This window comes from Myripristis murdjan, chromosome 19 (genome assembly GCF_902150065.1).
Source record: "Myripristis murdjan chromosome 19, fMyrMur1.1, whole genome shotgun sequence".
In the NCBI taxonomy this organism is placed as follows: Eukaryota; Metazoa; Chordata; class Actinopteri; order Holocentriformes; family Holocentridae; genus Myripristis; species Myripristis murdjan.
In genome coordinates, this window is record NC_043998.1 from 5,300,379 (window position 1) to 5,313,712 (window position 13,334).

At 44.9% G+C, this 13,334-nt stretch overlaps 1 protein-coding gene across 4 annotated transcripts in view; it reads right to left on the minus strand.

Moving 5' to 3' along the window:
- Nucleotides 1-1,124: 1,124 nt before the first annotated feature.
- Nucleotides 1,125-13,334, minus strand: part of srcap (Snf2-related CREBBP activator protein) — a 37,363-nt gene continuing 25,153 nt past the window's right edge. For all 4 annotated transcript variants that reach the window (XM_030077396.1, XM_030077393.1, XM_030077394.1 and 1 more), the window contains 8 exons: nucleotides 12,115-12,317; nucleotides 11,041-11,210; nucleotides 9,982-10,178; nucleotides 9,545-9,659; nucleotides 8,676-8,801; nucleotides 8,281-8,457; nucleotides 7,936-8,019; nucleotides 1,125-7,685 (listed from right to left, as the gene is read on the minus strand). In XM_030077396.1, coding sequence (XP_029933256.1) covers nucleotides 2,646-7,685; nucleotides 7,936-8,019; nucleotides 8,281-8,457; nucleotides 8,676-8,801; nucleotides 9,545-9,659; nucleotides 9,982-10,178; nucleotides 11,041-11,210; nucleotides 12,115-12,317 — 6,112 coding nt within the window. In that variant the 3' untranslated portion in view covers nucleotides 1,125-2,645. The remainder of the gene's footprint in view (nucleotides 7,686-7,935; nucleotides 8,020-8,280; nucleotides 8,458-8,675; nucleotides 8,802-9,544; nucleotides 9,660-9,981; nucleotides 10,179-11,040; nucleotides 11,211-12,114; nucleotides 12,318-13,334) is intronic.

Below are 13,334 nucleotides of genomic sequence, written 5' to 3' on the forward strand. Positions count from 1 at the left end.
GGAGAGCGTGCTGTAACTGTTCTGTGATTATTTTGCCCTGAGAACTCTACAGTTTTTATTCTTTTTTTTTTTTTTTTAAATATATGTATTTGAATTCCAATATTGTTTCAGCTGTGATGCTGTATCTTTGGCTTAGCCTTATATTGCATACACCCTGACATTTTGAACCATTGTTTTTTGTCACATTGTGGTAACAAGTCTCCACATTTGTCTGTTAGTTTACTACAGTATTTTCTTCCTGAGAGCATGGTGCACTGCAAGCTACCCAGAGAACCCTTTTAGGCACACAGACACAAATATAGAAATGTCTTGCACTGCAATGTGACAACTTTTCAGAAAAACAAACTGCAATTCCAAATGTCAGGGAATCCCTTTAATCCTCACTTGATCTCCTTGGGAAGCAGGAGGCGGCTCTCTGCACGGCTGGTATTGGCTTGGTAAGGGAAAAAAGGGTGAAGGAGAACAGAGCAGTGAGAGCTTTGCTACTGTGTAAAAATTATGGCTGTTGAATTTTGTATCAAACTTCATTTATTGTAATGTAGGGTTGTTTTAAAATAAAATATTGACATGTTCTACAGTATTACATCTTGTCTCATTTTTATTATATAAACTTAAAATAACTGAGTCACACTGGCATGAATGGAAACCACTCATTTTTAATTTGCTCATGTTAACTATTAGGGAATGAACAAAAGACAAAAAACAGTTGAATATAATAAAATTGCGGTTTCAACATGAATTGACATGAAACGTTTATTGTGAGCAAGAGGTCGCCCAAATAAAGCCACATTTTCTGAGGTGAAGGAATTTGCTGTTACTGTAGTTAATATTGGATGCTGTTTAACTTGTGAACAAAAATTGTGTTGCGTGTGATGCATGGATAGCCTTATTTAATGTGAGGCTGTGACAAATTAAATTATACATAAAAGTTTTTAAGAGTGCTATTTGTTCCTGTTGAAGGCTTAGCTGAGGTTTGTGATATAAAGTTACTACTTACACTGCAAAATGACATTAATGTACTGTTACTGTGTAAGATACAACCATCTTAACACAAATGGCTGACCTGTATCACATCCACTATTCAAAATAATTTCTTCCAAGAACACACAATGAAAAATGGCAACTCATTTTTGGTCTTTTTATTCAACTGTCATTTTGTCTTAATTTTTCAAGTAAAACGATGTGGAATTACAAGGGAACAAAGGAATGTAACAAATGAAAAGAGACAAATAAAAAAGACCATCACCATACACTATCCATCCCCTCAAATATCACCCTGCTCAAAATAGCTTTGACAAATCCAAAAGTAAATCAACAATTTACAGAGTCATCTGGAACTGTACCAGTATTTTTATTCACATATTTTGTCCAAGTACTTTACATGAAAGAAGAGCAATGAAGTGATGGTGACAAAAATTCATGTGAAAAAAACAAAACAAAACAAAAACAATTTGGTAGCACTGACGCACAGGGTGCTTTCCTTGATGTTTTGTCATGGGGTCGTTTCCTTTTTTGTGTCAATAACATAGGAGTTCCACACCCCAGCTTCAGGTGCTTCACAAGGCAATCTGAGGTTCACACCCACTTGGCCAAACAGGCACTCTTATTTTCAACAATAGTTCACTGCCCTTTTAGTATAAATGACAATGAGGACCGAAACAATGACTGGCTTTGGGAAGGTTAAGAAAACAAAATTAAGATTCTGCTGCTCCCAGGTTTGTGTTGTCAGTAAGCAAACGATGTAATGTCTTGAAGACAGTTTACAAGCTCAATAGGAATCTATTGATTGATTGAAACTGATGTAAAATTTAATACTACACCACAATGCACTCCAAAGCGGTGGGCCATGTATCAGATGTGCAAATGAAATATGCAAGGCTGGATTTAAAATGAGTCCAATGGACAAAAAAATTACAAGGGGGCCCCCAAAATGACAAGCTCCAGCATAGTGCAGCAAAGATCACATTGACAGATCTGTTCTCTTCCTAATACCCTGGAAGAAATAATAAAATATGCATAACTTATCAACTGACTACAAAGAAACAATAGTCAGAACAGCTGACAAAATTTTCAAAACCAAACTTTCTAAAACCTCCAACTTACAATACAACTGGTCACTCAAAGTATTGTTTTGAATGTCACACAAATGACTTAATTTATAACCCTAATAGAGGGTGCGATCTAATCCCATCTTTAACACATAAGATCTGAGTTTTCCAGTCTTTTTAAATGATTACAGTACATAATGTGAGCTAACAACAACTTGCCTTTATTACCTCTTGCACCTTTGTCCCCCTCAAGTCCCAGGGGTGCATATAACCACTGTCAGTATGATCTCTCCCTTGCAGGACTCACCACCACTAACCTTTCATGGCACTACAATGGCGCCACCCTTTTCCCCCTTTTAGTCCACCTTCCCTGAGCCTTCCCCCAGCTGACAATGGCTGAGCTGGCAAAGGGACCAGCTCCAATTGGAAAGGGAGAGGGCCCAAGAGGCAGGGGGTCCCTGGCTTGTGCAGCACTCAACAGTTCTATTGCATCCATTAGAGTGCAGACAAAGCAGCAACCATGGAGGTCATTACATGTTCTCCTATAGTGCTCGGTTACAACACTCTCTCTTCCATTTTTTGCCTTTAGCCCTCCAATCATGTCTTGTTGTGACGGTGCTGACTGGAGGAGGAACGAGTGCTCGCTGCCGGCGACCGGGCCTGCACTGCAGCCAGTGCCGTGACACTGCGCAGCACCCTGTCTGGTGTCCCCTCTGTCCCAGAGCTGCTGCTCACTTCCTGCGAGAGCTTCTGAGATCGCCTGCTGTCCTTCCGGCTCTCCCTTGTCTGGCTCTCGCCCTCCTTTTTGTCTCTGCGCTTTGCACGGTCTGAGCTGCGATCCTGTTCACGCTCGCTGCCAGACGAGGCAGCTCTGGAGTGGGACTCTCTTGGTTCCGTGTTCTGAGAGCTGACGCTGGGGGTTCGTTGGCTGCTGTTACTGCTGCTTCTGCTTCTACTGCTGCGTCCGCCACCATCACCCTCACCATCACTACTCATACTGCTGCAGGCACTGTGGCCCCGAGATGACTGCGTCTCTCCCTCCCCTTCCTTTCCCTCTGAGGACTTCTTACTCCCCCTCTCCTTTTCCTCTGGTTTACACCTCTTGTACTCCATTTCCAGGGGTGGGACAAGGGAACCAGGGCACTGTCTGGTGGAGCGGGAAGCAGAGCGGCTAGACTGGGTGGGTGTGGAGGATTTGCTGCCACTGGCTTTGTTGTTACTGAGGTTTACAGAGTTGCTCTGAGGGGAGGCTGGTACACTTTTGCTTTTAGGTTTTTGGTTCTTGTCAACAGAGGAGGCAGGGGAAGTCCCGGCAGTCTTAGCCCCTGAGTCTTTCCTAGTGGTGTGGCCAGGGGTGTCCACCCTGCCTTTCATGGCTAAGAGCTTGGCTGCTGCATTGAGTGCTGAGCACCTCTTCCCAAGCACCTCTGGCTCAGGAGGCACAGAGGGAACGCTGTTTGTCTGAGGTTTAGTGTCCTGTACAGGTTGAGATCCCACAGACTTCCTCGTGACCCTAACAGAAGATGTATCGCTCCCAGACTCTCCACCTGTGGATGTGGCTGCATTGTTTGATGCACTTCTGTCGGAGTTACGTGCAGGCCTCTTGCCTTGCCGGTTGTTCTCTCTGTCCTTCTCCTGATCCTGTAGCCCACGCTTGGCGGAGCGAGTCAACCGGCGCTCCTTCCTGCTCTCACAGTTGTCAGACTCAGAGGAGGACGATGACGACCTGGAACGCCTCCTCCGAGAGGTGCCCGTGACTTCTTTCTCACTGCCTTCCTCTCTCTTCTCCCCATCCTTCTCATCCCCTTTCTCTTCCTTCCCTGCCTCAGACGTGACATCCACTCGTCTCCTCTTGGCAGGATGCCTATTCTCATAGGTTCTCTTGTGGTGAGCATGACGGGTGAGGGTAGATGTAGAGCACCCAGATGATGGTGAAGAGGAACGTGCAGACTCCTGACTGCTCTGGCGACTAAGGGGCCTCTTCTGGATGGTAACTTTCTCATCTTCAACACTTTCCTCAACCGCCTGTTGCTTGGGTTCTTCTTTCTGAGGAGCAAGTGGGGTCTTTGTGTCAGGGATGGACGGAGCAAGGGGAGCAACAGAGTCCTTGGCCTCTGAGGAACTCTCTACCTTTCTCTTTTTGGGCTGAGGCTTGCAGACCTGCTTTTTGTCGTGCACCTCTTTCCCACTACTTGCTTCAGCTTCCACAGCATCTACTTCCATATCTGTTACATTCTCTGAGTCTCTGTTTGGTGCAGACTCTTTTGGTGCTGACTTCAAAGACTGCTTGTCTGTCACAGCAGATGAAACAATGGAAGGGGCAGATGTGGGGGCCACGGGCAAGGCCTGTTTCTGGGCGGGCATGGACACCTTTGGGGAAATACTGCTGGACGCCGAGTTGTGTAATGGAGAGGATATCACAGCAGAGGTTTGGGTGGTGGCTGCAAGAGGAACTATCTTGTTTGCGGCAGCTGTGGTTGTTGCTACTGTGGACACCGATACAGAAGTGGCTGTGGCAGTGGATGCTTGGGTGGTTTCTGTGACGACATCTACAGTAGCAACTGTGATAGGGGCTGATGTAGTTACAGTGAGTGTCCTAACTGGAGCTGGAGCAGCACCAGTGGCAGTTGTTACTGGGGATGTGACCGTGACAGTCTTTGCAATTGTTGTGACAGGTGTACAAGTTGTGAGTTGTTCATAAGGTGTTGCAACAGTCCTTGGTGGGGATGAAGGCGTTGTTCCTTTGACTCCCTTTGTTGGGAGCAATGTAGTTACTGTGGCTGTCTTTGCCTGGGCTGTTACACTGGTAGTCACTGTGGCTGGAACAGGAGTGCACGTTGAAAGAGGAAGAGACTTTGCTGAAGATGTTGTGGCCACTGTGACAGCCGTTACTGGGAGTTGTGTTGCCACTGTACTAGTTTTTGCTGTTGCTGAAGTTGAGACTAGTTTGGTAGAGATTGTAGTAGCTGTTACATTAGTCCTTGCTTGAGCTGCAGAAGCTGTAACCTTATTTACTGCAGATGTTGTATTTGCTGCAACTGTTATTACTGGTGTTGATGTAGCAGCAGTGACCGACTTGGCTGAGGTTGAAGTGGGGACTGTGCCAGACCTTGTTGGAGCTGATTCAACTGCTTTGACCATTGTTGCTGTAGTTCCTGTCATATTTGTTGCTGCAGCAGTGGGAGATGAAGCTGCAGGTTTAACACAAGATGTAGTTGGGCTTGATATGGTGGCTGAGATGGTGGCAGTTGGGGTGGTTGGGGCAGCAGCTGTGGTGGGCAGAGCAGAAGCTGCTGGCATGTTTGTTACAACAGTAGTTTTAGGTACTGAGACTGTTTTCACTGTTGAGGTGGCTGCTGGTGTAAGATTCAACGTTGTTGCGACCGTGGTAGTAGCTGTTGTGATTGTTGTAGAAGGGGCTGACATTGGAACTGTTTTAACAGTTGTGACAGATGATGGTGCAGGACATGGTTTGGAGGGTGTGGTAGGAGCTGATGTGCCAACTGTGGTAGTTTTGACAGGGTCTGGAACAGCTGTTTTCACTGTAGCAGGAGCAATAGGTTTAGAAGCTGTGGAGACTGTAAGTGTTGGTTTTGGAGATGGAACGGCTGTTGGGACAGTGGTGGTAGGAGGGGCTGGGGCTGTAGTAGTTTGTGTACCAGGGATTGGGACAGGGACAGGAATGGGAAGAGGGATGGAAAGTGCAAAGGAGACTTGGGCTGATGGTGTGGCTGGGCATGGAACTGTAGCTGGAGCCGAACTAATGACTTGTGCTGGGGTTGATGTGGAGACCACTGATGGAAGCATGGAGGCAGATGTTTTCGCATTGCTTGATGGGTGAGGGACCAGGGGTGTGGGTGCAGTGGGTGTAGAGACTTGGGCTTGGCTTGTAGTAGGGACAGAGACTTGGGCTGAGCTTGATGTGAAAGCTTGATTTACTTTTGATGTGGAGGTGAGGGCAGGATTTGTGGCAGAAGCTAAATCTGGGTCTGGTGCCTCAGTCTTATTGCCTGATTCCTCAGCTTTGGTAGACAGGAAGGCCTGACTCAGGCTGACAGCAGCAGCTGTAGGGGGTTGAGGCTCAGGTTTAGTGGGAGGAGACAGAATTCCTGGCTCTGTGCTAGCAGCAGTATTTGATAGTGAGCCAGATTCATCAATAGTGGTAGTGGAAGGGTTTTTGTTAGAGTTTTGTCCTGCACCAACAGTGTCTGGTGCAGTCATTGAGTCTTTGCGGGGGCGACCTCTCTTGCGTTTTGGGGAGAGAGGAGGGCTTCCCTCCTCACTTGGTGATGTAGGTTGTGGGGGAGGGGACACCGTTAATTCAGGCTCAGGTACTCTAGGGGGAGTCTTAGGGGGCCGGCCCCTTTTTCTTTTCATTGGTGCCACGACAGAATTAACATTGGGTTCTGTGGAGGTGCTATCTTTGCCTGGAGGTGTGTCTGTTTTCCTGGGTTGGTTCCCACCCCTGCCCCTACCTAGATGCTGCTGTTGCTCTCCCAGCTGGGCAGCCATGCGAGACTCTGTTTCCAGCCGGCGCCGTACAGGAAGATTCCTCAGTACAGGCATGTCAGGAGAGAGATGGGGTGGGGAGTAAGGGGGGTAACCTCTGACAGGCTGAGGGTGTGTAGTGAGGTTAGGGGTAGAGTCTTGGTCCTGAGCAGATTTGGTAAGGGTCCCTTTAGTTTTGTTGTCAGGGCTCTGTGGCGTGTGGTCTCTGCTTGGTTCGTCGGCCAAATGACTCGTGTGCTCCTCTGTTGTAGTCTCCTCTGATGAACCTCCGCCCCCAGTGCCGCTGCCTCTCCTCCTTCTCCTCCTGGGCTCTTTCTCTTCCACCACCGTGACCAGTCGCCCTGGGAGCTTCCGCAGCACTTTGGCGGATGGGGAATCTTCAACCAGCCCACGCAGGACTTCACCATCAGCTGACTGGCGCTTGCGAGGTGAGCGGGAGCAGGCCGAAGGTGGAGACATAGAGCCCTGCTCTTTGCTGTCATCATCTCTGGCCTGAGCAGAGTACAGCTGATGATCCACTGGACAGTTGGACTCTGGTGAACACTCAGAAACTTCTCTCTGCTTCTCATTCTCTCCCTCCTTCTCCTCTCTCCAGGCATGCCTGCTGTCTGTCTCTCCAGCAGTCTGTGGTTTCCCCCCAGGGGGAGAGGTCGGTGCAGTGGAAGGCACTGGGTTGGGGAGGGAGCGGTTTGGCAGAGCCCTCGTTTTGACTGCCTGATGATCTCTGGCAGGAGATGATGCTTTTGAGGATTTGGAGGAATCTTGGAGCCTGGATGATGAGGAGGTTTTATGGTGGTCTGTGCGGGATGGAGTGGTAGACACTGCAGCAGTGTCTTTGGCGGCTCCTCGTCCTCTCAGACCAAAGCGGAGTCTCTCAGGCACTTCTCTGAGGGTGGGAGGGTCAGGCTCAGTTTCGGGGGATGCCCCACGCAGCCGACCACTTGTCCTTGTAGAAGTGACACTCCTGTCCTTCGGTTTACGGCCACGACGGGCTGGAGTTGGCTGAACAGGCTCTACTGAGGCTGGTGGTGACAAGAAGTCATCATCATCATCATCAGATGACGCATGAAGTTTTAGGCCCTCTTCCTTGGCCTGATCTAGGCCCTTCCTGGCAGCCTCCACCTGCTCCTATATGTGTGCACAAAAGCAGAGCAGATTTTGAATGACGTTTATGTAAAGGGATAAATATTATCACAGTGATAAAATATCCTCTGTTCCATGTTTTGCTTCTGTGGGACACTATTTGTGTTAATTTGGATTTCACATTGGCTTTTAATTCAAACTTAAATTTATTATCAAACTGTTAGTAAGGTGAGCTGATGAGACAGAGAACTCCTGTTTCAATTAAAACTGTAAATAAAGGAAGATGTGTCCATACCTCAGCTTGCTTCAGCTCCTCCTTGCACACATCTTCCAGTGAGGCCTCCAGGAAGTTCATGGCATAGCGCTCGATGGGAGTGAGCTGGACATAGGCAGAGAATATAGCGTATGAACTCAGGGCTTGCATAACACTTAGGAAGAATTACCATTCACTGCAGTAGTAATTATTTCAAATCATGAACCAAAATTTTATCTGCCTGCTAACTGCTAAAAGTTTCTCTGGGCTATCAAATTGTTCTCAAAAGCCAGAATGGAAATTATATGGGTACAGCGAGTTTGAAATCATTATGCCCTCACCCTGTTTCAATTAGTAATGCACCCACAAAAAAGCACTATCATTCACCTGCTCCACCAGAGCAGCTATTTCCTGCTCAGCCTTTGAGAGCTCCTCTACTTCTTCTTGTTCCCCTCCATCGTCCAGCGGGATGTTCTCATTGAATTCTGCAAGTTCTGCCACCTGCTCTGCTTTGGCCTGAGAGGCTGCTACTATATCCTCCTCATCCTCTGCACGACACAGGGCCTGCAAAATTGGTTTTAAGTTGATTAGGTTATGAATGCAGTCTTGAAAAAAGCTCTTGAATAGAACACTCCAATTTGGGAGTTAAAAATCAACCCATGTTTTGACAAACAATACAATTAAACAAATCTTTGTCCCGCTTCACCATATTTTTTATTCAACATAATGATCAGTCATTATAATGCTCTACACAAGTGAATGTGCTATCTGATGAGTATGACCTGCTCCAAGATGGTGGTGTTCTGTTTGTTGACTGACTCCTCCTCCTCAGCCTGGGGGACTGATAGCTCCACTGCCACCTCTCTCTTCTCCCCATCGTTCACATCAAACAGCTCTCGGATGGTTTGCTGAGGAACAGAGTGAAGGCAAGACACATGACATACAAAATGGTTTTGCATACTCAACAAAATGAAAAATGATATAAAACCCTGTGAAGCCCTGTGACTAACTGTTGCTCAGGTCTGTACAAATAAATAAATGACCAGTGCTTAAAAAATTTACAACACAAAACAAAGTCCAAGATTTTGCTTTATTGTGTTTTGTGATATAATATACTGACCAACAAGCACAGAGTGCAAAAACCCCAGCCAGATGCTCACTTCCAGGAGAAATATGACAAATGTAAGAGGGAAGCAACAGCAGTAATCTTGCACCGATTGACTGGCCACCAATCATAATTAGCCAATAAATCTTCTAATTAGGTAACCAGTAATCACAAATCACCATTTCGACTGACTAATCAAAAAAGGCAGTGAGACACGGTATGGTCACACTACATGCCTACAGTCCTGCCATAATTATGATGATAAATTAAATACAACCAGTAATGCTAATGAGGTCATTAATTAAGGTAATTAATGCAATAATTATCTTATATTTCTATGTCAATATACGTCCTCACATAACACATGATCAGCAGTATTAATTATGAATTTTCATGAAAATTAGGTAGTTTTACGCTATGCTTATTACAACAAAAATTAACCAAAATCCTGATCAGTGCATCCCTAGATATCACTTTTTTCATGTGCCCTAGAATGTGAGTTTACCTGTTGACCACCCTATGCAGATGTCTACAGGAAATCCTTACCTCTTTAAAGAAGGCCGTGGTGAAGTTTCCTCCTTCAATAGCCATATCTCCCAGCATCCTCTTCTGGTTGGCTTTCTTAAGGATGTTCTCCTCCACTGTGCGCTCACTGATCAGCCTGAAAGGGAGGATAAACAACACTATTATGTTGTTTACACGACATTTCTGCTTTATGGGGCCTTTTGTGTTTATTCAGCACCGATGAGGTGTAAACCATATTCTCATAACAACACAGGTATGAATCAGTTCATCTCCTTCACTCACTAAAATTTCTCCTGTCTCCCTCACCATTTACACCAGGAAACTGAAATGCTACCAAAATAATTATTATAACTATTGCATGTGCTGTAAAACTGAAATGACAAGTGTAAATGTACCCTGACACCGACCAAAACTGTGATCAGTGTAAATCAGAGTCGACAGCAGTGTGGTCACAGTACCTGTAGATGTGGACGTCACGGGTCTGGCCAATGCGGTGGCAGCGATCCTGTGCCTGGGCATCCATGGTGGGGTTCCAGTCACTGTCGTAGAACACCACGGTGTCGGCGCCAGTCAGATTCACCCCAACACCTCCACTGCGGGTCGACAAAATGAAGCAGAAGATACGCCTATCAGCGTTGAAGCGCTCCATGAGGGCCTGAAGGAGGAAAGATGAGGAGAGAGGAAAACACACAAACAATAAGCCTCAGAAACAGTGGACCTCTTGACAGTCTAAACCCCAACCTCGCTACTGATAAACAATAACTGTCTCCACCAGATCTGTTTTAGCCACGTTTTTTTTGTTTCATTTTTGTAGTAATTTTATTTATTTATTTATTTATTTTTTAAACACACCTGTCACACCCAATAGAAACGCTATCATAATAATCAATGCAGTTTGCTGGCCAAGTCATTACATCATCAACCTGTTCTTTCACTGTACAGATGTGTGGCTAGAAGTCGCTTCACCCAACGCATCCAGTACAGACAGTAGCAAGGATGTGCATGTCTTCATGACGTGCGTCAAACATAACGCAAGCAATGGAGACAAGGAGTAAGGATTTTTTACTTTTTTGCAACTATATTGTAGTAAATCGTTTTTTTTTTTTCTTGCAATAAATTACAGAAAATGTAGCACTGTTCAATTCTATAACACCTAAGATAATTTAGTCAATACACTCAACAGATACACAGACAGAAGTCTGCACCTCAAATGATAAATACATAAAAGGCAATAAAAGCATTTAGTCAATTATCCTTTTGGTGAAATAATTAATAAAGCATATTCAGCATTACTTTTTTTCCTAGGATCTAACCTATACCGTAATGCTGGTTGTGTGCACTGTCATAATTTTATCTGGTTGGGTTAACACATAAATTTTCTGCCATAGTTATGTTTGCAGGGGTTGGCACAAGAAATTAGAAAACATCATCTGTGTAATGTGCACAAACAAGTACATTACATACAAACAACCTGTTTTCTCATGTCTGGTATCTATAGAACTGCTGTCAACGCTAACCTGTCTCTGCTCCACACGGGTGCTGCCGTCCAGCCGGAGGTAGATGTGACCATGGTAGTTGAGGAACTGCTCCAGCACATCCAGCATTCGGGTCATCTGAGTGAAGATCAGCACCCGGTGGCCTCCTGTTTTCAGCTTCCGTAACAGGGTGTGGAGGGTCTGCAGCTTACCTGTGCATGTGCACGATAGACACACACACACACACACACACACACACACACACACACACAAACACACCAAATATATCTGAGTGGTTGTAGGAGTTTACATATCCCACTGACAAATGTGTCTCTATACATGAAAAACTGTCAGTTAATTCACAGCATCACCATGGAAACAGAGCTCATGCACACTGAGACTGCGATCAGATGTATTCCAGGCCTCATCATCGGGTTTAATATTATACAGTTATTACTTGAGCGTTCATCATGAGGATTAGGAACTTGTAATTAAGATATGGTGATTACATGAGCCCAATCACATACTGAAAAGTTGGATATCCTGAGACATCAAGGCATGTTTATCTTCATTCAAACTGCCTGAAATTTCTGAAATATTTTTACTCATTTACACTTTCCAAATGCACTTTATGTATAAAGAGAAGAGTTTCATCTCAGAATGAAGTATCTACCATTTGAAATCTGTCAAACTCTGATAACAGTGACACCAACAGGTATTTTTTTGGCTGATAGCTTTTGACTCTAAAAACAGACATTTAAGAGGAAAAGATTTCTTCCATTTTTTCCTGGTTCAGCTGGGTTTTTTTTTTGGAAGTTTTTCCTTGCCTGCTATGAGGATTAAGTCAGGGGGTGTGGTCCTGTTTGTTGTAAACATGTGGGTATGTTAACAGTGATACCGGGCTCTAAATAAATCCTGACTTGAACTTGAATAGCCCCTCACACCATTTTCTCCATAATTTACTTTTCCTTTAACACTGGCATGTTGCAGCTAAATTTATAGTTTGAGATGATTTTGAGATGAACAGTTTGTTTTCGACATATTCAGAGTGACTTACACTGAGCACAGCTGCAGAATAAGCTTGAATTCATAGATCTTAACCTTTTGACAGCTTACCACAATCATACTGTATGAGCCTCAGGTCAGGGAAGTGGGTCCTCATGTTGCACTGGATACGGTGGAGGCTGCCCGTGAGAGGAGTGAGCTGAGTTGACAGCATGGAGGAGAAGACAGCCTGCTTGTGGCTCAGAGAGGGAGGAGGATGGCAGCAGTGCATGGAGATGGGCGGAGCCTCCACTGGTGGTATTACAAACGTAAACCTGAAATGTGACACAGAAAAGCAGTATGGATTCACTGACAAACAGACTTAAAATTTTTCTTCCATAGAGAGGATGGTCAGATTCGAGGAAACCTAAACATACAGGCAGCAAATATTGTGACAGAGCCACTTTACCACTGTTACCTTCAGCTGTAGCTCTGGTGACAGCAAATCAAAACCACCACATTAATCTTTGCATATCCAACAGACATGTCAGAACAATAGAGAAAACCAAATTCTCTCTCTCAGGACTACATCTTTTCAGAGAAGTGGTGGTGGAAATCTACCGTATTTCACCAATTAATCGCCCGGCTGCAAATAGCCGCCGGGTTCTTATAATCGCCTGGGGTCTGCACCCATTTTGCGTATTAAACGCCCACCCGAATAACTGCCGGGGCGATTATTTGCATTATATTGAGGTAACCCAAAATAAGGCTATTCACCTTATTTTTGCAGAAGTAAACAGTTAGCTGCAGACTAACAGTGCGGCACTTCCGTTTTCTGTCAAAATAAGAGCGCTAGCTAACGTTAGAACCGTGTACCGTAATCTTAAATCAACCGACTGAAAATATATTGGACAGCAGCTGTCATTACGATAATGTCCTGGTGCAAAAATAAATAAAGGCCTGCAGCGAATAGCCGCCTGGTTCTTTTAAACGCCCGGGGTCCAAGTCGATTTTGCATATTAAACGCCCAGGCGATTAATTGGGGAAATACGGTATGCAGTGTTGGACAATGATAGCCTGAAACATACCACATAGAAATTGGCTTTTGTAACAGCATTCATTTTGACATTTTCACAATGATACTTAATGTTGTGGGATAAAATATAACATTACTATCTTGATATTTTTAATAGTTTGAAGTCATTTTCATTAGTTAATAATTTCTATGAAGGATCATCTGACTAGAACATAAAGTACTTTTGGCACTGCAACATGTATTCATGAAATGTTTTCACAAATTGCAAACAATCAAAAAGGGCTTTGGTTATAGGCAAAACTGAACACTTATAATA